Here is a 27,507-nt window from a genome sequence, read left to right as displayed (position 1 = left end):
AGTGGAATGCCTAGTGAGTTCCCTATAGCTGTCAATCTGCATGGTCCTAGAGCTGGAAAGATCTTAGGGATTATGGAGCCCAACCCCCTCATTTTGAAGAAGAAATTGACCAGAGACTGGAAGTGATTTGCCCAGGGCCACACAGTTACACAGCTTGGATTTGAATTCAGGATGCAGAATGTCCATGGTAGAAGCTGGACAGCCCCTTGTTTGGGAGGCTGCCAGAGAAATTTTTGTTCAGATCGGAGTTGTATCTGGACCTTCAGAGTTCATGTCTAGACTGTGATTCTGTGACTTTATAAGATTTTGAAGTATTATGGGCTTTTGTTTTTCCCTCCCTGTTTTAGATACAATGTCGAAATTATATCCTCCTCCTCCACAAGATAAATGACACTACTTTGTATGTTTGTGGGACTAATGCTTTTCATCCAGCTTGTGACTCCTTGGTAAGCATTTGGATGGGCAAGCAGCTGGTTACTTGATTGAGTTTCAGAAAGCATCTATGTGGCTCATGATTTTTTGCCATTACAAAATCAGTGCATATTGTCCTTGTTTCAGTCTTCACACCCTGTGTCTGCCAGCTTATCATCCTATCCCGCCAAAAGGCACCCTCTGTTTCCCTCTGTCCCTGGTGCCACCATTGTCCTAGAAACCCAGACTAGAAGTGTCTGTCTCGTCCTTGCTTCTTCCCAATCCTATGTATCCTCCCAGTTACCAAGGCCAGTTCATTGTTTATTAGATCAGTCCCTTTTATTCCCCCTTACCTCAAACCCATGTAATTGCAGTATAATCCTTCCAATTACTTTCCATACCTCCAGTCTCTCTTCCCTTCAAATAGATAAGAGCTTATTGTGTGAAGAGCACTGTGCTGGGTGCTAAAGGAGATACAAAGGCCTTTGTGCCAATTATCCTCTACTGTGGGGACTGTACTACACAATCTTCAATGACTTCCTAGTCCTGTTCAGTGACTGTTTCTCTAAAATAAAATGCACAGTCCTCAGCCTGGTTTTTCAGTCCTTTATAAACCTACCTTTTCAGTCTCATTTTGTATTCTATACCTTTACACACTGCTTCAGTGAAACTGAATTGTTGTGAGTAAGAGCACCGACCCCAGAGTCGAGGACCCAGGATCTATTCTGGCCTCAGATACTTAACACCCACACAAAATAACTGGCCATGTAACCTTGGGCAAGTTACTTAACCCCAATTGCTTTAAAAAAAAACTGAATTGTTGTTTCCTGTATATAAAATTCCATCTCCTACCTCCATGGCTTTGTACCCCCATGTCTAGAATGCACTCCCTCCTCATCTCCACCTCAGAGACCCCTAACTTCCTAGATGGTTTAGAGACATTGAGGACATTCTAGGCATAGGGAACAGTATAAGCAAAGGTATTGAGGTCAGAAACCATGAGTCATGTTTGGTGTTTGTTGTAGTGTAGTGTAATGGTAATGAAATTTAAAGATCCCCTTGTATTGCCTTGGTTTTTGGGTTAAGTGTTAAAACCCAGAGCTTGTGAATCCCACTTGTGGGATGGACTTGTTGATGTGAAGAGAGGGGGCTGAACTGGGAGGAGCTGGTGCTGTGGATAGAGAGAGACCCAAGCAGAGAGAGGCCAGAAGAACAGTTGGTAACAGCATCGTGGAGGTAGACAGAGAGAGAGAATTTGGGGGGGTGCATAGTTGCTGAAAGAGAGAGAGAGAGAAAGAGAGAGAGAGAGAGAGAGAGAGAGAGAGAGAGAGAGAGAGAGAACTGGCAGCTGAAACCACCCAGATTGCTGAGGACCAGTTGAAGCTGCCTAGGACTTTTGAGAACTGCCACCCAGAGCTGCTGAGAACTGAGGAGGCGTGACTGTGGTGCTGGCATTTTTTCTGTCTGTTTTGATGTTATTTTGCCAGATTCATCTGCTGGTAAAGGACAGTGCTGTTGTTGTTGCAGAGGTCCTGGAACCTTGCTGTTGGTTCAGAAGCCCTGAAGGAGTATTTTCTTGTTGTATGTTTACAGAAATCCTGGAGGAGGGTCTTGCTGATGTTTTCAGGGGGCCTAAGACTATTCTGCAGGCAGAGAGTGAATTGATGAGGATGCTGGCAATGTGTATTGTGGCTTCCTTAAGCTTTGTCTTCCCAGGAAGAGAGATTGCTGAGAACTTGCCTAGGGTCAAGATGAAGAAAAGACCTCTTCGGGGCAGCCAGGTGGCTCAGTGAGTAAGAGCACCAGCCCAGAGTCGGGATGACCTGGGATCAAATCCGGGCTCTGATACTTAGCACCACACCCAGAAACAACTGGCCATGTAACCTTGAGCAAGTTACTTAACCCCAATTGCTTAAAAAAAAAAAAAGACCTCTTCTTGGGTATTGAATGCTAATGATAACCTTGTTGTGGCTTAGGTGTAGATGGCCCTTATGCTTTCCACTTCCCCTTTGAGAAGGTGCTTGGTGGTAACTGATGATAATTGTAATTCAGTTGTGATCCAGGGGTGGAGTACTTTGATTTTTGTGCTTTATGACTGACCAAACGAATGTACTTTATTTATTATTGGAAACTAATCTCCACTTGAGAAGAGAAACTTTGTGATTGATTAAATGAATGTACTAGCCAGGAGTGGAGTACTTTGACTTTATACTTTGTGATTGAATTGAGAATTTACTAAATGACTGAGTTACCCTGTATTTTGATTTTTGCTTTTCTGTGAATGTTTTGCCTTAATTTGTTACTGAATATATGGAGAGTTACTATGCTCTTAATTCTGAACGTGGAAGTTGCTTTTGCTTGGCGTTACATGTAATCCATTTGACTGTAGCATAGATTATGTAGAAGAGAGACATGATAGAAGGCCCTGAAGGTGGGGAGCAGCCAGTTGTGGAGTGTTTTGAATGTCCAGCTAAGGAGTTTGAACTGTATTTGGTAGACAACAGGAAGTCATGCAATCACTTAATCAAAAGGTATTTATTGAGCTTTATATACCTACTGTGTAAGCTATATATAACCTGCTATATACAGAACACTGCTAGGCCATAGGGATATATGTACAAAGAATGAAACAGTCCCTACAGACAAGGAACTTATATATTCACATGGGGAAGACAAGAAGTACATTTATTAATTTGGAGTGAATAAATACAATTCAATAAAAAATACAGGATAGGGAGAGAGGGCACTAGCAGTTGAAGAAATCAGGAAAGGCTTCGTGAGGCAGACAGTACTTGAGCTGCATGTTGAAGGGAGGGGCTCTCTGAGGTGCAGGTTAAGGAGGCAGGGCATTCCAGGCAGGGGAAACAGTTAATGCAAAGGCCCAGGGATGGGAGATGAAATATCATGAGTGAGGAACATAGAGAAGTTTAGTGTAGCTGGTTTGCAGACTGTAGGAGGGGGAGTAGTGTCAGTGAGATCAGAAAGATAGGTTGGAACCAGGTTATAAGGTCTTTAAAAGCTAAAAAAAAAGATGTTATATTTTATTCTCAAGGCAGTAGGAAACCACTGGAGTGGATTGGGTATGTAAGTGACATGGTCAGATTTTAAGGCTTCAGTGTGTAATTAGACTGAAGTGGGAAGATCCTTAAAGTAGGTTGACCAATTATGAAGCTGCTCCAATAATCTAGGTGAGAGGTGAGGAAGGGGTGAGCTAAGGTATAAGCTAAGGGGTACAAGAGAAGAGGTCATGTTCAAGAAATATTGTGGAGGTAGAAACTGCAAGATATGACAACTAAAGGACTTTTTTTTTTAAAGCAAATGGGGTTAAGTAACTTGCTCAAGGTTACACGGCCAGGTTTTTCTGGGTGGGTGCTAAGTGTGTAAGCCTGGATTCGATCCCCAGGTCATCCTGATACTGGAGCCAGTGATCTTACTTGCTGTGCTACCTGGCTGCCTCTAAAGGACTTTTTTTAACACCAGAATAACCTTTCTTAGACACTTTTCAGCAGATTTGTACATTGTGAAATGCCCTTCTATGACTCATGTTGCTTACATTATAAAGTTCAAAGTCCTTGGCTTTCAGGCCCCATTATATCTCTTCCAATCCCACTTTCTGTAGAGCCATGAAAGGCCACACACCATCACACAGATCATTCATGCCTTTGCTCAAGTTCTTCTGCCTGCTCAGAATGCCTTCCCTCCATGTAGAATCTACCCTGACCGAGCCCAGTTGATGTCCTATCTCTCTGAGAGACATCCCCATCTCTGCTGCCTCCCATCTCTCTCTTCTCTGAATTTCTCTCTTATTTCATCCACTACTCATGTTGGTACTCTGTTGTGTAGAAGGCTCCACCATCCTTCCATATTTCCACATTAATAACCTCAGAATTAGCTTCAAGTCCTCACTCGTCCTTACCCCATATCCAGTGAGTTGTCAAGTCTTGCCATTTCTACCTTCACAACATCTCTCACTTCTGATGCCTTCTCTCCCCTCACACAATTGCCCCCTTGGTTCAGGCTCTCATCACCTCTTGCATCTATAATTGCATATCTAATAATTGGTGTTGTCCCTTCCTCAAGTCTCTGCCCACTCTGTTCACATTCTTCACTCAGATACCAGAGTGATATTCTTTAAACACTGATCTTATCATGTCATTCCTCCAGTCTACTGTAGTGACAGGCTTCCCATCAACTTCAAGCTGCCTCTAACCTATCTCTCTAGCCTCATTATACATTATTCCTCCTCCCACACTGCAGTCCAGTCAAACCTATATTGTGTCTGTTTCTCACACAGGTTCCTCCACCACCCATCTACATGCCTGGAAGTTTCTCCCTCCTCACTTCTGCTTCATAGAATTCCTTTCCTAGGGCAGCTAGGTGGTACAGTGAATAGAGTGCTGGCCCTGGAGTCAGGAGGACCTGAGTTCAAATTCAGTCTCAGACATTTGACATACTTACTAGCTGTGTGACCTTGGGCAAGTCACTTAAACCCAATTGCCTTGCCTTCCCCCCTCCAAAAAAAACCAAATAAACAGAATCCCTTTCCTCCTCAACATGTAATTCAAGCATTACTTTCTCCAGAAAACCTTCCCTTCAACTACTAGTGCCTGTCAAACCATGTTGTATTTAACTATTGTGTTTGTAATCTACTCTCTTTATATTTGTTCTCTATGTATTTATCAATGTAGTTCTGTCCTCATTAGAATGTAAGCTCCTTGCAATTTGGCGCTATGCCCAAAGGGCTATGAAAATGTGCATACTCTTGGCAATACTGCTTCTAGGTCTATATCACAAAGAGATCATAAAAATAGGAAAAGGTCCCACATGTACTAAAATATTTATAGAAGCTCTTTTTGTGGTGGTCAAGAACTGGAAAATGAGGGGCGGCTAGGTGGTGCAGTGAGTAGAGCGTCGGTGCCTCAGACACTTAACACCCACACAAAAATAATAGCCGCGTAACCTTGGGTAAGTTACTTAACCCCAATTGCCCTCCAAAAAGCAAAAAAAAAAAAAAAAAAGAACTGGAAATTGAGGGGATGCCCATCAATTGGTATAAGAATGTAATAGAATACTATTGTTCTATGAGAAATCATGAGCAGGCAAACTTCAGAAAAACCTGGAAAGACTTATATGAACTGATTCTAAGTGTAGTGAGCAGAACCAGGAGAACATACACAGTAACAGCCACAGTGGACGATGACTGATTTTGATAGACTTAGCCCTTCTCAGCACTGCAAGGACCTAAAACAATTCCAAAGGACTCATGATGGAAAATACTATCCATGTCCAGAAAAAGAACTATGGACTCAGAAAGCAGAATGAAACAGACTATTTTCTTTTTTGTTTTGTTTTGTTTTTTCTTTCTCATGGTTTCTCCCATTCATTATTCTTCTGTGCAACATGACTAATGTGAAAATGTGTTTAATAGAAATATATTTGTAGAGGCTATATCAGATTGCATGCCATCTTGGGGAGGGAGGGGGAGAAAATTTTAAACTTATGGAAGTAAATATTGAAAACTAAAAATTAATTAATTAATTGGGGAAAAAAAGGAATGTAAGCACCTTGAGAATTGGGATTGTTTCCTTTTATACTTGTATCCATCCCATAGCATGTAGCACAGGGCCTGGCCCTTAGCAGGTGTTTAATAAATATTTCTTGATTAGTTGGTTATAATGTGTATGCCTTGTTTCCCTAGCTAAATAATAAGCTCTTTTAGAGTAGGGACCTTATATTTCATTTGTTGAGTGCTCGGCTCATAGGGTTGAACTCAATGGCCCCCATTGTGCTTACAGCTGTGTGGGCTAGTGGGGAGAGCACTGGATCTGTATTAGAGCGTGCTTTTAGTGTCTTTGTGACTTTGGTCAAGTCTCAGCCTTTTAGGGCCTCAATTTGCTCATCTGTAGAATTAGGGAGTAGAACTAAAGTTGTTCTAAAGGCCCTTCCTGTCCTAAATTTTACCTTCTTGCGCCTTAGTTACCTCGTCTATAGAAAAGGGTCACTATCCACGCACTACCTCCACATTAGAGTTGGCAGGACCAACAGAGCATGTATGTGAGGGGGCTATCTAACTATAAAGCTCTGTGAATGTATCACTTGTATTTCATACAGTGCCATAGTTCATTTCTGATATTTAACCCAGGTTATCAACAATACGGAAATGCATCTAGAGGGCAACAACAAGGAGAGCAGAGGGAAATGTCCATTTGATCCTACCCTCAAGTATAGCTCCGTGTTTGTAGGTATGCTGTCTTATCATTACTGTCCCCAAAACCAGGCCCTCCAGACTTAAGTTTAAAAAAAAGAGGAACGGGGAGGGGGGCAGCTAAGTAGCACAGTGGATAGAGTGCCAGCCCTAGAGTCAGAAGGACCTGAGTTCAAATTTGACCTCAGACACTTACTAGCTGTGTGTCCCTGAGCAAGTCATTTAACCCTTATTGCCTCCAAAAAAAAAATAAAAAAAAGACTTGAGTCCTCTACTACCTTGTTGTGGCATAGGAGGGTTGGGTTGACTTTGGCAGAGAGCAGGCTCAGACAAGTAATATCACTTCTTATCCAGTTGACCATAGCTCTAAGATATACCAGTCCAGAAAGGGTTGATACTTAATTAATGGCCACATTAGGTTTCTTCTCTGAAATGTGGTTTTTATTATAGTTTAGGTTTTGAAATCTCCGAAGATTTCTAATAAGAATAAAATTACCAGATTTCAATGGAATTATATGAAGCATTTAGGATATATTTCAGCCTGCTCACTTCTGCAAAATTTTCTGAGTTCTAAATAGTTACTCAGACAGATCTCATGTCTGTGAAGCTCCTCCTAAACTTTTAGAAATTATCCCTGCTCTCTCTCCCTCCTACCCTGCCCCCCAGAAGATCATATTATTAACATAGCTTAGAAATATCTTATTTTAAAATGATAAAGCCATCCTTAGACATTCCTTAAATGAATCTAACTTTGTTGCTCTAAGGTAAAGTCAACAACATGGTTTCTGAGACTGAAAAAAGTTTCATAAGGGATAAGAAAACAGAAAAAAAAAAGTGTGGGTGTATCTCTGCACACAGTGTGTGTGTTAAGAAGGGAGGATTGTTAGCAGAAAAGAATATGACTTTTTGTTAAATTTAATCATTTAAATTACAATTCTATGCTTCCCTGTTACCTGTAGGATAGTTTATGGGGGACATTATAGCTATCTCCAAATATTGAAGAATAATCATGTGGAAGACAGAAGAGGTTTACTTTGTTTAGACACAGAGGGAAGAACTAGGAATAATTGAGTGGGCAAGGAGTTATGTGTGGGGGAAAGTGGGAGAGGAATTATAGTAAGACAAATTTTGGTACTATATGACAAAAAATTGCAAAAATTCAGAAGTGTCCAAAAATTGAATAGTCTGTCTTGGAAGAAATTAAGTTACCTGTCTTTGGAGAACTCCTGAAGACACTGGATGACCACATTTCAGAGTTGTGTTGAGGAAACTCCTATTTAGGTAGGGATTGAGCTAGATGACCTCAAAGGTCCTTTCTAATGCCAACTCTTATATTTTAAGTCCAAACTCCTCATATTCCTGGACTTCATAGAAGGCCCTTCTACCTCTGATATTTTGTGTTATTTTGTCTCTCCCATCTTTGACATTGTAAGTTCCATATTCTAAGGCTCCTTTCAGCTTTTTTTTTTAAGATCTTTGCTAATCTAATATGTTATGACCTCTTTTTCCTGGAATTAGCCTTATTGAGTACAGTTAGTTTTTAACTCTTCTGGTAGATTTTGGCTAATTTTTTTGATTGTTTTAGTAAATATTGTCTACCTTTTTTCCCATTTCTTTGCAGATGGTGCACTTTATTCAGCTACCTACAATAACTTTCTGGGTACTGAGCCTATTATATATCGGGGACTGGAAAATCATTTAAGAACAGAATTTAAAACATCTTGGTTGAATGGTAAAAGACATTTACTCAACTTATTTCAGCACTTAAAGTAGTTCTATCCAAGAAAAGTAGAACTAAGGATAAAATTCAAGTCAGTTCAGCATGTCTTTGTTTCAATCTAAAATGTAGTAATTATTTTCACTTGCTATAAATTTTGGAGTCTAATTGTACTAGATAATCTTGAAGGTGGGTCCCTTCCAACTCCAGCTTCTTTGCTCTGTCCTCAGTTCCCCATCTTTGAAATCTTGTGTTCTGTGTCTAAAGGTTCTTCTGGGTTAATCTTCTGTACACGAAGGTTGTTTCCAAGCCAACAAGCATTTGTTAAGCCCTTAATGTGTTCCAGGCACTGTGCTAAGTACTGGGGATACAAAGGAAGGCAAAAACAGTCCCTGTCCTCAAGAGCTCACATTCTAATGGGGCAATCAGCTATGTACTTGGAAGGTTCTTACAGAGTAAATTAGATGTAATCTCAGAGGGAATTCACTAGCATTGAGGGAAACCAGAAAAGTCCACTTGCAGAAGATGGGGTTTGAGGTGAAACTTGAAAGAAGCCAGGAGGTAGATACAAAGAAGAAAGAGTATTCCAGGCATGACATACTACAAGAGAAAAGGCATAGACTCAGAACGTGGATCATCCTGTGTGAGAAATAGCAAGAAAGCCATTGTAACTTGGAGACTAGAAGGGAAAAAGGGGGCCAGGGTAGGAAAGGTTTGAAAAACCAAATAGGATTTTATATTTTATCTTGAAGGGAATAGGTAACCATTGGCATTTATGGAGTTTGGGGTGAGGGTTGACATGATCAGACCTGGGCAGTAGAAATAACATTGGCAGCTGTATAGAGGACAGACTGGACTTGAGAGATACTTAAGGGAAACGCACCAGAAAGCTGTTAGAATGGTCTAGGCATAAGGTGATGAGAGCCTGCCCTAGAATGACAGCTACATCAGAGGAAAGAAGGGATATTTCTATGGTAAAATCTAGAGTAGATGGCAACACATTAGCAGTGGGATAGTGAGAGAGAGCTAGGTTGTGTGCTAAGATGACTGAGAGAATGGTGATATCCTTGGAGTAATAGAGAAATTTGGAAGGCTCTGGGGAAAAGATAACGAGGAAGGGAGGAGCCAAGATGGCAGAGCATAGGCAGCAACTCAACTGAACTCTTTCAGCATTCCCCTTCAAACAATTTAAAAGGAACACTTCAAATCTAACTCTGGAATGGCAGAGCCAACAAAAGGCCAAGGAGAGTCATTTTCCAGCCCAAGACAACTTAGGAAGTTGACAGGAAAAATGTGAGACACCAGAGAGGAGGTCAGAATGGAGTATAGTGCAGGTCATGGCAATAGCACCGCTACAGCACCAGCAGGAGGCCTTGGAGGCACCTGGAACAGTAACACCAGTAGCAGCTTCAGGAACTCTCAGCCCACAGACAGTAAAGGAGTTGGAAACCTGAGCAGAAAGAGATCACAAGGGACCCTTTCTGGCCACTGGGGGCAAGAGCCAGTAGCATTGCTCATAGGTAGTTCTGGGTCTCAGTTACAGAGCGAGGAAGAGCACAAGCACTTGCAGGAATGTAGGAGCTTTGGTCACAGTTCCAGAACAGAGAAGAGTGCTCGTGGTGACTCATAAGGGAAGAGGGGCCCTGGTCTCAGTCCCAAGGCAGCAAGGAACACTAGCATTTGTGGCTACAGGGGAACAAGGTCCCTTCCTAGGTAAAGAAAAGAACAGGCCAGGCGGGCAATGACCACACCTTTTATTGGATCATACCATGGTAGAGGAACTAAAAGGATACAGGCCCCCTAGAACTAGCTCTGAAAACAGCAGTACAAAAAATCTATAACTTGAGACAGTGCCACCTCCTCCCCAGGAGCAGAGCCCAATTTTAACACAAAATTAGAAGTCAAGTAAGAGGTTGGACCATTTTGGAGAGCAATTTGGAACTGTGCCCAAAGGACTATAAAATGTGCATACCCTTTGACCCAGCAATACCACTTCTAGGGCTATATCCCAAAGAGATCATACAAATGGGAAAAGGACCCACATGTACAAAAATATTTATAGCAGCTCTTTTTGTGGTGGCAAAGAATTGGAAATCAAGGGGATGCCCATCAATTGGGGGATGACTGGACAAGTTATGAATGTAATGGAATACTATTGTGCTATAAGAAATGAGGAGTAGGTGAACTTCATAATAACCTGGAAAGATTTATATGAACTGATGCTAAGTGAGGAGAGCAGAACCAGGAGAACATTGTATACAATTATAGTCACATTGTGTTTGTAATGATTAACTGTGATATACTGGACTCTTCCCAGAAATGCAAGGTTGTAAGACAAAAGACTCAAAATGGAAAAGGCTATCCACATCTGGAGAAAAAATTACAGAGTCTGAATGCAGATTGAAGAAAACTACTTGCTCTCTCTTTTTTGTTTTGTTTCTTCTTTCTTGTGGTTCATTCCATTGGTTATAATTCTTTTTTACAACTTGACTAATGTTTAATGTGAAAGTGTATGTTAAAAAAAAGAAAGAAAGAAATAGGTTGGGTAAATGAGCAAACAACCAGAAAAAAAAGAATCTGACCATAAAAAGTTCCTGTGGTGACAGGATAGATCAAGACACAAACTCGGAAGAAAAAGATGTCAAAGCAGCTACGTGCAAAGCCACAAATAGAAACTGTGAATTGGACTAGAGCCAAATCAAATCAAAATCAAGTAAGAGAGGTAGAGGAGGGGCGTCCAGGTAACACAGTGAGTAAGAGCACCGGCCCCAGTGTCGGGATGACCTGGGGATCGAATCCCGGGCTCAGACACTTAGCACCCACCCAGAAACATCTGGCTGTGTAACCTTGAGCAAGTTAATTAACCCCAATTGCTTTAAAAAAAAAGAGAGAGGTAGAGGAAAATTGGGAAAAGAATAAGTGATGCAAGAAAATTGTGAAAAGAAAGTCAACAGCTTGGCAAAAGAGGTACAAAAAAAATTACTAAAGAAAACATCTTTAAAAACAGCATTGACCAAATGGTAAAAGAGGCACAAAAATCTACTGAAGAGAAAAATCCTTAAAAAATAGCCAGACCCATGGGGAAAGAGGCACAAAAGCTCACTGAAGAAAATAATTACTTAAAAATCAGAATTGGGAAAGAGGATGCTAATGAACTCATGATATATCAAGAGACAATCAAAATCAAAAGAATGAAAAAATAAAAGAAAATGTGAACTATCTCACTAGAAAACAACTAACTGGGGCAGGTAGGTGGCTCAGTGAGTAAAGTGCCACCCCAGAGTCAGGAGGACTTGAGTTCGGTTCCAGCCTCAGACGCTTAACACACACACACACACACAAAAATTAGCCACGTAACCTTGGGGCAAGTTACTTAATCCCAATTGCCCTCCAAAAGGCAAAAAAGAAAAAGAAAAACAACTAACCCAGAAAATAGATCCAGGAGAGATAATTTAAGAGTTATTGGACTACCTGAAAGCTGTGATCAAACAAAGAGCCTAGACATCATCTTTTAAGAAATCATCAAGGAAATGCCCTGATATCCTAGTTCCAAAACCAGAGTTTTATTGGTGTTTTTCTGGGTTGCATTCATATAAGGACAAGCCACCAGTACACCTGAATAGGTGTCAACACAAGTACATATAAATTTGCATCCTTTTTCTTGGGGTAGGGGACCAATATAATCTATTTGCCAGATTTGGACTGGGACTTTTCCCCTTGTTACCTCCCCAGTTACTACCCAAAGAACAGTTCACTCCTTTTCTAATTGACATATATGACATTCTTCTGCTATCTGTTTTAACAATGAATGAGAGATACTAATACATCAATCTTGTGCTCACTGGTGTGTGGCCTGGACCCCTAAATGGCCGGCCATTTGGTGGACCGACCCATTTTGCTAATACTGGATCATCAGTTGTTGTCAAAGTAGGGACAATATGTTCAGTAGCAATCTTTGCTAGTCAGTCAGCATGAGCATTGTACTCACATTCTGGTGTGGTGAGGGCCACGTGAGCATCTACATGAAAAACTGACAAATCAGTAACCAAAGACATGTCCCATATATCTCCCCATAATTCTTTGCTCCAGACTTGTTTACCATGAATTTCCCAATTTAGATTTTTCCACATGGGCATCCATGTAGCTAATCCATTAGTTATTGCCCATGAATCAGTGAATATATGACACTGTCCTCCTTGTTCTGTTTTGATGGCCTTGATGTACTGCTATAAGTTCAGTATATTGACTATTTCCACCTATCCCAATACTTTCCAGTCCTTCTAGTACATGGGTTATAAGCTACTGCTTTCCAGTGTCTTTTTTGGTCCAAATATTTTACTGTCCCATCATTAAACCATGCATGTTTCTTCTCTTCTGTTAGTCCATCATATCCGTCATTCCATCTTGCCAAGGACTGTACCAACTGTTGCCTTGGCTCAAGGGATGTATCTTGTCCCTCAGTATCGATATTAGCTATAGATTCATGTAGGACAGAAACTCCACTTTTGCCACTTTTACCTCTATTTTGAATATGCCACTTCCATTTAATTATGCTGGCCTCTTAGATATGCCCAATTCTGTGAGAAGCTGGGGTACTCTTTACACAGGTCATAATTGGGATTCCAGGCCTTAATGTCACTTCATGGCCCAGAGTCAGTTGTTCAGTCTCTACCAAAGCCCAATATACAGCTAACAACTGCTTTTTGAAAGGTATATATTGCACTCCATATGAAGGAAGTTTTCTGGACCAAAATCCTAAAGATACATTTCAGCTTTGTTGTGTCTGTCATAAACTGCAGTTTGCATAATCATCCTGTACAGTCACTTGTAATTCCACCGGACTATTCTGTATAGGCCTAGAGCCAATTGTATAGCAGCTTTGACTTCCTCAAAACCTTTACTCTGCTCAAGTCCCCAATCAAATTCATATTTCTTCCTGGTAACTTTATATGAGGGTTTCAAAATCTGTCCCAGTTGTGGAATGTGATGTCGCCAATATCCAAATAATCCTATAAACTTTTGGGCTTCTTTCTTATTGGTATAAGAATCTCTTGCAGTCCCTTATTCCTCTGTATTTCCCAAAATTTTACATTTTGAGCTGGTGCTTGAATTTTTGCAGGGTTAATTTCCCACCCTTTACTTTTCATATGTTCAATCAAAAGTATCACACTCCTCTCTATTTCTTTTACAATTTTCCCCTGTATCATAATATCATCAATGTAGTGGGTAAGCTGTATATCAGGTAGCTTTAATTCATTCAAATCCTATGACAAATAGTGGGACTATGCAGATATCCTTGTTGCAAGTGGGTGAAAGTATATTGTCTGCCCTGCCAAGTGAAAGCAAACTGGTCCCACTGTTTAGAGTCTGTTGGGATGGTGAAGAAGGCATTGGCCAAATTAATCACTGCATACCAAGTCCCATCATATTTCCAAATTCTTTCTATTAAGGTGACAGTATCTGGAACAGCAGCATACAAGAGAGGAGTCACCTTATTCAATTGTCTATAATCCACTGTCATTTTCCACATCCCATTTGATTATCATACTGGCCAAACAGGATTATTCCATTGTGTGGTTGTAGGGATTAACACTCCTGCTTCAACCTATTCCTTTATAGCATTGACAATTTCATCTTGCCTACCTGGCATACGATACTGCTTTAAAGTAATTCAGAAGATTCAGGTAAAGTGATTGGGTTTATTTTTATTTTTCCCACTAAAACTACATTATTTCCGATCCTCCTTACTGCAAATTGGTGTCTTCTTTCAGGTAAATCCAGAGTCATACCTTTTAATATATCTATTCCAGTGATGTATTCAGGAATGGGTACAATAACCACAATATATTCTCTTAGGTAATTGTCCAATTTTCATCATTAGTTTGACTCGTCAGGCTATTTCAGCCCCTCCTAGGTCCTGTGATGGTAACAGGAGTTTCATGTTTGAAGTTATCAGCGTTCCCATAAATGAGGGAGGCCTTTGCCCAAGTATCTAATAAGGCCCTAGTTCCAGTATTTGATCCATTTTTCCAATATATATTCAGATTAATATGAGGTCTGTAATCTTGTCTGTGTATTTCTTTAATCTGAGCTGGGGCTTGGCCAATTTCCTGTTCTCCCTGAAGGTGTGATGGACTTGGATACAGTGGTTCAGGTGCATCTGTAGGGGCAGCCCTTGCTTCTCTATTCCATCTGATATTAAGCTCCTTATCTCGGTACATTTTATATAGTTCATTAGTTGGAATACCATCAATTTTTCTAAAATCAACCCCTGCTCTCAACAGAGCAATAAACAGTTCTTTTCTTGGCAGTCTATTCTGACTTTTAATCTGCTGGCCATTTACTGTTCTCTTACAGGGAAATTTATCTTTTTCCCATTCTCTTAAGTCACTTAGCTGTGAAATCTTATCCAGCACCTCTGACAGAGGGTGTCCTATTTCACCAATTAATAGAATCAGAAGTACATGCTTAGAAGCAGGAGGAGCTGTATTCACCTATGATATTTCTATGAGGAACTGCAAGGGGATATCATGATACATATCTGCATTTCCAGCCTTGATAGCAGTTTTCATTATTTCCTCTTTCAACTTTCTTGTGCAGTCTCTGAGTACCAGGGTCAGTCTCCATTAGGCCACACAGAATCAGTGGGATGTGGAGAATGACCATGGATTATAGACAATTGAATAATGTACAATAGAATGTACATTCTATTGCATCCATCAGCAGCTAAAGCCAACAGATTGGTCGTGTTGTTACCTCCTGCCAAATGTAAGTCCCTAAAAGCTTGCTGGACAAAAGGATTCTGGCAAATACTTATAAATTTCAAGCAGTCCACTGTATCTATCACTACAGTAGCAGCTCCTTCATCACTGATTTTTACCATCCAAGGGCTAAGGATTCTTAGGATTCTCCTAAGAATTCTTAGGGCTAAGGATTCTCCCATGCTTTGGGTGAATCTGCTCAAAATATCAGTAATCTCCTGTTGAGTGAAATCCTTTAGTATCTCCTTGAATACTGCTTGCCCTCACTGATTCTCCTGCCTTCTAGCTTCACCATGAAACAATGTATCACTTAACATTGTATCATTCTGTACAATACATGGACTTTCCTGGGAGTAGTAGTCATGGTTCAGCCTCTACCAAAGCTGTATGAACTTTCCTCCTGTTAACTTTTTTTCTTCTTTTTCTGAGCCAAATTTACATCAGCCCTCTCTGCTTATAACTGAGACTCTCCAGTTCTCTCTTCTACCAGCTGAGACTCAGCTTGCTCTTCTAATGAAGGGTTCAAATTCTGGCACTTAGTCAATTCTTTTTTTTTTCATTTTTCAAATGTTTATTAACTTCTGATTTACATCATTAATTTCCGCCAGATTTTGAGTTACAAATTTTCTCCCCGTTTTTCCCCTTCCTACCACCCCAGAATAGCAGTCCCACAGGATATCCCCTCCTCCAATCTGCTCTCTCCCATATCTTCTCTCATGCCTCCTTATACTTTTCCAGTAGGGCGTGGTAGATCTCTATGCCTCAGTGCCTGTATATCTTCTTTCTCAATTACATGTAAGATAGTATTAATAATAGTATATGTGTATATATAATTTTAAACATTTGATTTTAGAACTTTGAATTCCAGATTAATTCCCTTCCTCCCTTGTCACCCACCCTTACTGGGAAGATAAGCAGTTCAGTATAGATTGTACATGTGTAGCTAATGCAAAATATTAACATAGTAGATATATTGTAAAAGACTGACTATATTTCCCTCCCTCCTGTCCCTCCACCCACTTGTTCTATTCTCTACTTTGATCCTGTCCCTTTTCAAAAGTGAGTGCTTCCAACTTCCCTCCCCCCCAGCCTGCCCTCCCTTCCATCATCCCCCCTCTCATCCCATTCCCCCTACTCTCCTGTAGGGTGAGATACCCTATTTAGTGTGTATTTCATTCCCCCCCCTAGCCAAATTCAGTGAGAATAAGGTTGACCCATTCCCTTTTGTGTTCCTATTCTTCCCCTCCATTGTAACCCTTTTCCCTTGACTCTTTTTTATGAGATAGTTGTAGCAGCAAGCACCCCAAGCGTCCTCAGGGTTTGCAGCTACCACAGGTTCTTGGATCTGCTTTGTTAAAGGAAAGCAACTCAAAATGGGTTAACAAGCTTACCTTAATCAGTCAGACATATATCGTTTACCTTGTTCAGGGGAAAAAGGTCAGCACCCCAAACTTCAAAATATACAGACAGAATTATCAAGACATTAACAGATCAAGTAGACAGCTTTCCAAACTGTCCAACCATTACATCCATACCCAGTCAACATCTGGGTTTCCACATCTGGGTTTTTCAAAGCCAGGGGACTCTCAACAATGGCTTCCCAGAATTCAGATCAAATCACAGAACACTTCTCAAAGTGAGTCCCAAAACAAAGCTACACATCAGGGCTTATATAGCCTTCTCCTGGCTCAGAGAACGTAACAACCTTATTGACTCACTGGCCAATCAAGAAGTATCTACTGAAAAACAAGCCTCCCTCCCCAGGCTTCAGGTGCATTTTAGCCTAGGGGCAGGGAAGATCTTCCAAATTTGCATTCCCATTACAATAGTTTACCCCATTCTGTCTCTCTCCATCTCCTCTCATTATATTCCTCTCTCACCTCTTAATTTCACCTTTCAAGTATCATCCCTTCCTATTAAATTGGTCCTGTGCCCTCTATGTATACCTGTAAGCATATATACACACATTCACACATGTATTCATATGCGCATATACCCTCTGATATAGACATATATATATAATGTATATATATATATATTTCTATTCCCTTCAACTATTTTCATACTGAGAAAAGTTTCATCAATTACAATTATTGTTTTTCCATGTAGTTCAACTTTGATCAGTGGCTTATGATTTCTTCTCCCTGTTTACCTTCTCAAGCTTCTCTTGCTTCTTGTATCTGGATGTCAAATTTTCTATTCAACTCTGGTTTTTTCATCAAGAATGCTTGAAAGTCCTCTATTCCACTGAATAACCATATTTTCCCCTGAAACATGATATTCAGTTTTTCTGGGTAGGTGATTCTTGGTTTTAATCCCAGCTCCTCTGCCCTCCAGAATATCCTATTCCAGGCTCTTCAATCCCTCAGTGTAGAAGTTGCCAGATCCTGTGTTAATCTGATTGTGTTTCCACAATATTCAAACTGTTTCTTCCTGGCTGCTCATAATATTCTCTCCTTGATCTGGGAATCCTGGAACCTGGCTATAATATTCCTAGGAGTTTTCTTTTTGGGATCTTTTTCAGGAGGTGATTGGTGGATTCTTTCAACCTCTATTTTGCCTTCTGGTTCTAAAACATCAGGGCAATTTTCCTTGAGAATTTCTTGGAGGATGATTTCTAGGTTCTTTCCCTGATCATGGCTTTCAGGCCAATAATTTTTAAATTATCTCTCCTGGATCTATTTTCCAGGTCAGTGGTTTTTCCCATGAGATATTTCACATTGCCTTCTATTCTTTCATTTGTTTGGATCTGTTTAACATCATCTTGATTTCTCTTAAAGTCACTAGCTTCCCTTTGCTCCAATCTAAATCCAAGGGAACAATTCTCCTCATTGAGCTTTTGAGATTCTTTTTCCATCTGGAAAATTTGGCTTTTCAAGGCATTCCTTTCCTCATTGCCTTTCTGAGCCTCTTTTGCCAATTGAGTCAGTCTGTTTTTTAAGGTGTGATTTTCCTCAGTCAGGCTGTTGACTCTCAGTTCCTAATTTCTTGCATCATTCTCATTTCTCTTCCCAATTTTTCCTCCACTTCTCTTATCTGCTTCTTAAGGTCCTCTATGGCCTGTAACCAGCTCATATTTTCCTTTGAAGCTTTTGGTGCAGGAGTTCTGACTTCACTGTCTTCCTCCTGTTCCATGCTTTTCTCCTTTTTTTTTCCTTTTGGAGGGCAGTTGGGGTTAAGTAACTTGCCCAAGGTTACACAGCCAGTTTTTGTATGTGAGTGTGGGTGTTAAGTGTCTGAGGCCAGAACCAAACTTGGGTCCTCCTGACTCCAGGGCCGGTGCTTTACTCACCGCGCCACCTAGCCATTCTTGCTTTGCTCCTTTTTGTCCCCAAAATAGGAGTCTAGTGTTAGAGTCTTCTGTTTGTTTTGCTTCTTTCATCTGGTTATGTCGCCCCTCAGTCACTTGACCCCTGGGCTTTTTGCCACAGTAGGAATCTGCCACCAGATGGGAGCTTTTGTCCCAAATGCTGGGGTTTTCTCAGCTGCTGGAGGTATTAGTTGGGTACCCTTTCTGAAGCCTCCACATGCTCTGACAAGCTGGTCACGCACCCCAGGACCTCCACCCTAGACTGCAATCCAGATCCAAGCAGGTTAAAGCAAGAGCAATTATCCCTCAGACTGGTCGCTTGGTCCCCCTACACTCTGCAGGCCAGGAGCTGAAGCTGCAATGTGGCACCAGGGTCTCAGCGGCTTCTCACCCTGGGGGCAAAAGCTGATGCTTTTTTTGGGGACCAACTACTGGTCCCAAAGTCCACACTACACTGACCTCTCACTTTGTCCTTCACATCTATGTGTTAATGAATCTGGAAACAGCCATAGCTGCTGCTAATCTGGAGCCCCTCCTGCCACAGCTGGTCAGACGCTCCCTGGGGCTAAAACCTCCCAGCTCCCAGAGAGCTGGCCAATTCCTACTGGCCTGCTGGGCTATCATCCATGGGAGGTTAGCTTTTCTGTGTCATTTTGTGGGTTCTACATCTCCAAAGTTTGTTTATAGTCCCCTTTTACATGGATTGGGGAAGGTGGAAGCCAGAGCCCCGGGGAGGTCCTACTTCTACTCTGCCATCTTGACTCTGTCGCCACTTAGTCAATTTTTGTAACAGCTTGTCTCTGCTTTTACACACAATACGGTAGCCTGTTAGTAAAACCCAGCCTCTTCTACTCGCTGCCTCCAGGTCTCTCCCAGGTTTTATTCATATTCTTTGCAAACATGTTTCTAAATCTCTAGGTTCTCCCTGCTGTAGCCTCTGTTCCCAGTTTGCACAGAGCCCTGTACTTTTAGACCACTCCCTTGCTAGGGAGGCATAAGGCAAATCCTCCCGTCCTGGATAGCCATTTCTTCTTCCAAATCCCTTCTGCCTCCAACTAGAGGTCTGATATTTCATGATCCCATCCTTGCTGCCAAATATAGCACCAGTGTACAATTTACAGCACCCACTGTCACAATAAAGACCATGACTATAAGTATTACATGACATTCAACTGCAAAATATACCAAATTCTACAGATAGAGGATAAAACTGAAGCATTTATTTGGACACCAGAAAACCAAATCCCAAAACCAGTAAGCCTTTTCCATCATAGTACCAAAGATATTCAGAAGCCATAATAACACAGAGAGCCACAGCATCCTTCAGCCTTCCCACAAACCAATACAAGATCAATATCTACTCATGAGCCTATCTGACTCCTAGCCTGAGCATCCTCTCTCCCCCACTGCCTCACTAGCCCTGACCAGTTTCCTGTGGGCTTTGTTTCCCTTCAGCAAACTCCTTCCACCACAGGTTCTATGTGACTATATTCAGCCTATTAGGGGGCAGAGTTTATCTTCACAGCAGGGAAGCCTCTTGTGGACTCTGCTCCACCCTTTAGCAAATCCTCTCCATCATAGGCTCCATGTGATTACATTCAGCCTATTAGGGGTCAGAGTTTACTTTCAAAGCAAGGGAGGTCTTCAAACTCCCCCTTAGGTCTATTAAGGGTCAGGGAAGATCTTCAAATTCCCATTCTCATTATGGAGATTCAGTCCCCTGAGGCCTGTTCCAGCCCTGTCTGTGCCAGTGCAGCCCATGCTGGACTGTGCTCTGCTCCTATCCCAATGTAATAGACCTTCCTGTTGGCCTTCTGTAGCAGCAAGCACCCCGGCATCCCCAGGGTGGCTGCTCACACAGGTTCTTGGATCTGCTTTGTTAAAGGAAAGCAACTCAAAATGGGTTAACAAGCTTACTTTAATCAGTCAGACATATATCGTTTACCTCGTTCAGGGGAAAAAGGTCAGCACCCCGAACCTCAAAGTATACAGGCAGAATTATCAAGACAGAAACAGATCAAGTAGACAGATTTCCAAACTGTCCAACCATTACATCCATAACAAATCAGCATCTGGGTTTTTCAAAGCCAGGGGACTCTCAACAACGGCTTCCCAGAATTCAGATCAAATCACAGAACACTTCTCAAAGTGAGTCCCAAAACAAAGCTACACATCAGGGCTTATATAGCCTTCTCCTGGCTCAGAGAATGTAACAACCTTATTGACTCACTGGCCAATCAAGAAGTATCTACTGAAAAATAAGCCTCCCTCCCCAGGCTTCAGGTGCATTTTAGCCTAGGGGCAGGGAAGATCTTCCAAATTTGCATTCCCATTACACCTTCCAGGCTGTCTTGGGTTAGAAATGTGTTTCACTCTGTCATTTTGTGGGTTCTGTAGCTCTAGAATTTGTTTAGAGTAATTTTTTTACAGGTATTTGGAGGGGTTTGGGGGAGAGCTCAAGCAAGTTTTTACTCTTCCATCATGGCTCTGCCCCCTGTTTTGCATAATTTCTCATGTATAATTGATATCACATTTCTTGCCTTCACAAATGGGTGGAGAAAGGATGGGAAGGAAGGAGAGAGTTTGGAGCTCAAAAAAAATTAAGGATAAAAATCAATAAGTAATGAATTTTTAAAAACAATGAGTTCAGTTTTAGAGATGTTAAGTTTAAGATGTCTACAGGATATCCAATTCAAACCATCCAGTAGGCAGTTGGAGATGTGAAACTAGAGAGACCAGAGATTAGGAGAGAGGTTAGGCCTAGAGAAGTAGATTTGAGAATCATTAGCACAGAAATGATAACTGAATCCATGGGAGCTTATGAGATCACCAAGTGAAATAGCATAGAAGAGAATAGAGTCTAGACAGAGCCTTGTGAAACGTCTATAGTTATATTTATACCTGAATGAAGAGCCAAGGAGACTGAAAAATAGCAGTCAGATAGGTAGGAGTAGAACTAGGAAAGAGTAATGCCATGAAAACCTAGAGAAGAGAGAGCATCAAGGAGAACAGTGAAAATGTAAAGAACTACATAGAGGTCAAGGATGAGAACTGAGAAAAGTCCACTAGATTTGGCAATTAAGAGATCTTTGGTAACTTTAGAGAGAGCACTTATGTTTGAATGAGATCAGAAGATGAACTTCAGAGTTAAAAAGAAAGTAAAAGGAAAGGAAGTTGAAGTACTGATTATGGACAGTCTTTTCAAGGAATTTAGTCATGAAAGAGAAGAGAGTTGTAGGATCATAGCAGGGATGGATGGATCAAGGGAGGGTTTTTTAAGGATAGAGGAGATGTGAGTGTGTTTATAGGCAGCAAGGAAATAGCAAATAGGAAAATACTGAAGTTTAGTAAGAGAATAGGGATGTTCGGTGGATTTTAGAAAAACCTGGAGAGACTTATAGATACTGAGTGAAGTGAGCAGAACCATGATAATACTGTGCCCAGTAACAGCAACAGTGTGCAATGACTGTCCTTAATAGACTTAGCTCTTCTCAGCAATGCAAGGATCTAAGACAATTACAAAAGACTCATGGTAGAAAATGCTGTCCACATCCAGAGAAAAAACTATGGAGTTTCAGTGCAGATTTCTTTGTTTTTTGTGTTTTCTTTCTCATGATTTTTCCCTTCTGTTCTGATTCTTCTTTCACAACATGACTAATGTGGAAATATGTTTAAAAAATAATAGGGATACTAGAGGGAGAAGACTGGATAGAATGGGTTCACTTGCATACATAGCCGGGTGCATTGGCATCTTTTCATGTGAGACAGGGATGAAGGCATATCCATCTGAGTAATATGAGATGAGGAAGAGGGAAGAAGGGGCTCTTACCAAATGGCCTCAGTTTCTTCAGTGAAGCGTAAAGAGGAGTCCTAAGTTGAGAAGGGATAAAGGGGTGGCATGGAAGATTTTAGGAGGAATGAAGAGGTTTGGGAGACTCTGTGATGAGTCAATTAGACATAATCCAGTTCTACTATTTGATGTTCTGATTTTAATTTCTTTTTAGTTCTGATATTCTATGCCCTAAGTTTACTTTCAGTTCTAACATTCTATAATTCTTTTTTAAAATTAATTTATTTTTAGTTTTCAGCATTTATTTTTATAAGATTTTGAGTTCTAAATTCCAACCTCCTCCCCTTTTCCCTGTACAATCTTATTAAACATACTTCTACATTACACATGTGAAAGAAGAATCATAAAAAGGGGAAAACCACGAGAAAGAAGAAAAAGAGAAAATAGTATGCTTCAATCTGCATTCAGATTCCATAATTCTTTCTCTGGATATGGATACCATTTCCATCATAAGTCCTTTGGAGTTGTCCTAGATCATTGCATTGCTGAGAAGATCCAACTCCATCAAAGTCGGTCATTGCACAGTGGTGCTGTTACTGTACACAGTGTTCTCCTGGTTCTGCTCACTTCACTCAGCATCAGTTCATATAAGTCTCTCCAGATTTTTCTGAAGTCCACCTGCTCATCATTTCTTATGAAACACTAGTATTTCATTACATTCATATACTACAACTTGTTCAACCATTCCCTGATTGATGGGTGTCCCCTCAATTTCTAGTTCTTTGCCACTACAAAAAGAATTGCTATAAATATTTTTGTGCATGTGTGTCCTTTTCCCTTTTTTATGATCTCTCTGGGATACAGACCTAGTAGTGATATTGCTGGATCAAAGGGTATTATATGGTTTTATAGCCCTTTGGGCATAGTTTCAAATTACTCTCCAGAATGGCTGGATCAGTTCACCACACCAACAATAACATTCTATAATTCTACAAAATTATATTTTTCCAGAATTGCAAGTTCTTAAAATTGGAGGAAGGAGAACAGGAAACATTCTACAGTGAATTTGGCACTTGAGTTAGGCCTTGAATAATGAGTAGGTTTTCAAAAGCAAGAAATGCTTGTTGGGGCATCCCCCAGGAATGGGAAATAGTATGAGCAAAAACCTAGAAAAGCAAGAGAGTGTGGGACAGAAGCAAGGAAAGGTGAATAGTCCCTCTGTTTTAACTTCACTTCTGGGCTTGTAATAAAGTTTGTGCAGTAACACATGGGGCTTCTTCGTTCCAGAGCCCAGATTTGTTCATATGGATTTCATGCAAGAGAGCAAGGAAAATGCTGATGGAGATGATGACAAAATTTATGTATTCTTCACTGAAACAGCTATTGAATTTGAATTCTATGAGAAACCTCTAGTTTCAAGAATTGCTCGTGTATGCAAAGTGAGTAGTTGGTAGTGAAGACATTTTGTTTATTTGTACAGAGAACAAATTCTTGTGTATGGAGCAAGTAAAGAAAGTCCTGGACATGAAGCATATGTTGATTTGGCACATGATTTATTGACTGATCCTTAAGCCAGAGAACATAGCGAAGCCACTAGGCTTTCATGGTAACAGAGCTAAGACATGATGGCCAAAGCCCGCCAGTGTCCCTCAAAACCTTCTCTTGTGTCCTTTTGGAGGGCAGAGGAGAGAAGAGAGGATGGAAGGAGAATAGAGGGAAGACAGGACAGGAGTGAAAGGAAAAAAGAGGCGATTCAGCTGGAAACTCTTCTATCTGTTTTTCTCCTTTCCTCTCTCTCCAGCACTATTCCTAGGAAAATGACTCTACCCCTACTCCATTTAATTATTTTTATAACATGCTGTCTTTGTGATACCATTTAACATTGTTGTTGTATCATTATAATTATATAAGCACAAAAAAAACTAAACTTTTTTCATTATTCCAAAAATTGAATCATTCACAGATTCAGGCTTATGTAATGGAGAATGGGAGGAGATTCATCATCTATTCCTTGATGTTTTTGAACGTATCATCTGTGCCTGTTGCACAGCAAGAAAAGAAAGGATCCTTAGTTCCTAATTTTTTCCCATAGAACTCACTGTTCATTAAAGTTCTATAAATTTTTGTTCCCATTCTTCAGCACATGTAGTCACTGGAGGGCCTTGGTATGTGGAGTCTAGTTCTGGTTTTACTACCAAATCTCTTTGTGACCTAGAACAGGTCACAGAAAAGAACACTTTTCTGGTCCTCATTTTCCCCTCCTGCAAAAGAAGCAGTTGAATTAGATGTTTTCTAAGGTCCTATAAAGTCCTATAATTCTGACTTAGCACTTTGCCTTCCCCCTGTCATCTTTCATTCTAACTCCTTTTTTTCATCTTTTGGGTCATTCTTTATCTTAGTTCCAGAATATTGATTATCATTGGGTCAGGCAAATTTTTTTCCTTTTGCCTAGGAAATTTAAAATTGTATTATAAGCAGAGCCATTTTTAACTAGGATAATAATACCATTGAATTTGTGTTTGTGTGTGGTATTGTTTTCATCCAAACATTTTTTCATCTTCCATTGTTATTCAACAGTAGTCTGTGTTTTCTCTGAGTTGGGCCATTTTTCTTCCCATAGGGTGACCTCGGGGGAAAACGACTGTTACAGAAGAGATGGACGTCATTTTTAAAAGCCAGTCTCATCTGTTCTCTTCCAGAGTCAGATTTCCACTTTAACATTGTTCAGGATGTCTTTTCACTTAAGACAGGGAACTGGAGAGAAACTATCTTTTATGGGATTTTTATGCAGCAGTGGTAAGATATAGAGCTTTTTCTTGTCCCCCTAAAAAGCTGAAATAGTTCAAGTTGGGTTATTTTTCTATGAGATTAGAGTTTCCACAAGAATTGTTTTTAAGTAAATTATAGTTAGAAAAGCACTTTGAGAGATTAATTATTGTTTTGACAGAGAATCCCTAGAATACCAGAACTGGAGGAACCTTGGAACATAGAATACAGAATTTCAAGAGCTGGGAAGGACCTTAGAATATGGCAGAACTGGGCAGAATCCCAGAATATAAAGCATCAGGGCTGGAAGGACCTTCACACATACTACAGAATCACAGAATCCGAGTTGAAACAGACTTTAAGGGCTGTCAGGCCTAACCCTACCCCATAACTCTTCTTTTTTTCTTTTCAATTCCACATTCTCTCCCTCCACCCCATCTCTACCAATTGAGAAGGCAAGAAATACAATATCTGTTATACATATATAGTCATGTAAAACAATATTTTCACATTAGCCCTGTTCTGGGGGGAAAGGCAAGAAAAATTAAGAAAGGGAAAAATATACTTTAGTCTGTACTTTGAATCCATCAGTTCTCTATCTGGATAGCACTTTACATCATGAGTCCTTTGGAGTTGGGTAGATGATTGTATTGATCATAGTAGCTAACTCTTTTACAATTGATTTTCCTTAATAATATTACTGTTACTATGTAGATTGTTCTCTGGTTCTGCTCACATCACTTTCATGTCAGTTCTTCTCAGGTTTCTCTGAAACCATCCTCTTTATCATTTCTTATATGACAGTATTATGCCATCACATTTATGTATCATAGCTTGTTCAACCATTCCCCAATTGATGGGCATACCCTCAGTTCCCAATTCTTTGTCACCACAAAAAGAGCTGATAGAAATATTTTTGTACATATTGGTCCTTTTCCTTTTTTTTTTAATCTTCTTGAGGGATAGATAGCTCTAGTAGTGGTATTGCTGGGTCAAAGGGTATGCAGTTTTATAGTCCTTTGGGCATCCAACCCCTAGCTCAGTGGAAATCCCTTTGGCAACGTTGCTAATAGGTAGTCACATATGAAGTGGTAGTCTCCACTTCATCTCCAACCAGGAAGAACCCCCTACTTCCTGATGCAGCCTACTCTGCTTCTGGAGAGTAGCTCCTGTTTTATACCTAATGTTTCCACGCATTGCCCCTGGTTCTGTACTCAGGGTCTAATGCCTTTTCCACAGGGCAGAGTATTCGAAGACAGTTGCATTTCCTTTTCCCTCTTTCTCTTAAGAAAATACTTCTTGGGGTAGCTTAGTATAGTGAATACAGCACCAGCCCAGGAATCAGGCTGACCTGAGTTCAAATATGGCCTCAGACACTTAATAGCTGTGTGATCCTGGGCAAGTCACAACCCTGACTGCCTCAAAAAAAAAAAAAAAAAAAAAGACTTTTTCTTCCCCAAATTAAACATCCCCGTTTCCCTGAATTAATCTTCACATGGCATGGTCTTTAGTCCCTTTGCCATCTGACCAAGATTTACTTCCTCTGGATGTACCCTAGCTTGAGAAATAGAAAATATCAGCATTATAAAAAACCATAAAAATCCATTCTAACTTCATTTTACAGATGAGGAAACTGAGGACCAGAGAAGGGTAATTACTTGTTCAAAATATACTAGTAGCCAGGATTCAAGTTCTGGAGCTCCTCATTCTTTCCCCCATACTACTCTTCAGTGCTGCATTACTGCACCCTTTAAGACCCACCTGTCTTCTAGTAGGAGAGTCGGATTCCTAAGAGCATAGCAGGGTGGCTGTGATTCACTTTATCTCACCACAGGAGAGCAGAAGAGAGTAGACGGTTAAAAGAGATACCCTTACAGGCAACTGACCTACACAGTTCTGCAGATATAGTCACTGGGAAGATGGGGCCGTGGGGACTTTAAATAATATCACAATCCATCTAAAAGACATTTCATGCCTTTTCCTTTGAATAAGGAGATTATTTTTAGTAGAAGCTAAAATGTGGCCAAAGAAAACAGGTAGCAATATGCTCCTTGGAAGGTTATTTCAGCTTTAACACACTTCCTTCCTGCAATGATGCAAAAATTATAATTCACTCTATTTTCCTTCCCCCACCCTGCATGTTCTTAGGGGGAAGTTGGATACTACTGCAGTTTGTGCTTACAGTATGAAAACAGTTCAAGATGTTTTCTCCAAGGGAAAATACAAAGGACTTATCACCATGGAAAATTCTCATGTTAAGTGGGTGATATACAGAGGAGAAGTTCCTGTCCCTCGACCTGGTGCTGTAAATATTCTTTTATTTCCTTTAGGGGAGAAAACAGTATAAGAATAACCAGTCCAACCATAGAATCACAGAACAGAACAGAAGGTGTCTGAGCTGGAAGAGAACTTTGGACTTAGAGCATAGAATATAAAATATCAACCTAGGAAGTGTGTTTAGAACATAAAATATCAGAATTGAAAGCAACCTGAGAGATCGTTTAGTATCTTAATGAACAAAAAGATCAGGTATCTTAATGAACAAAC

General features: G+C 40.5%; 1 protein-coding gene across 1 annotated transcript in view; it reads left to right on the top strand.

Annotated features, from left to right (window-relative positions):
* LOC138154339 (semaphorin-4E-like) overlaps positions 1–27,507 on the top strand; it is a 58,874-nt gene that overhangs the window by 17,874 nt on the left and 13,493 nt on the right. Inside the window, exons 4-9 of the mRNA XM_069079068.1 lie at positions 348–446; positions 6,554–6,653; positions 8,238–8,348; positions 23,482–23,633; positions 24,815–24,990; positions 27,109–27,265. Coding sequence (XP_068935169.1) covers positions 348–446; positions 6,554–6,653; positions 8,238–8,348; positions 23,482–23,633; positions 24,815–24,990; positions 27,109–27,265 — 795 coding nt within the window. The remainder of the gene's footprint in view (positions 1–347; positions 447–6,553; positions 6,654–8,237; positions 8,349–23,481; positions 23,634–24,814; positions 24,991–27,108; positions 27,266–27,507) is intronic.

Source organism: Petaurus breviceps, unplaced genomic scaffold (genome assembly GCF_028583685.1).
Source record: "Petaurus breviceps papuanus isolate PSGF00001 unplaced genomic scaffold, PetGlider_PUasm1.0 108, whole genome shotgun sequence".
NCBI lineage: Eukaryota > Metazoa > Chordata > Mammalia > Diprotodontia > Petauridae > Petaurus > Petaurus breviceps.
Note: the sequence above shows the minus strand (reverse complement) of the source record. Positions and strands in the feature narration are given on the sequence as shown.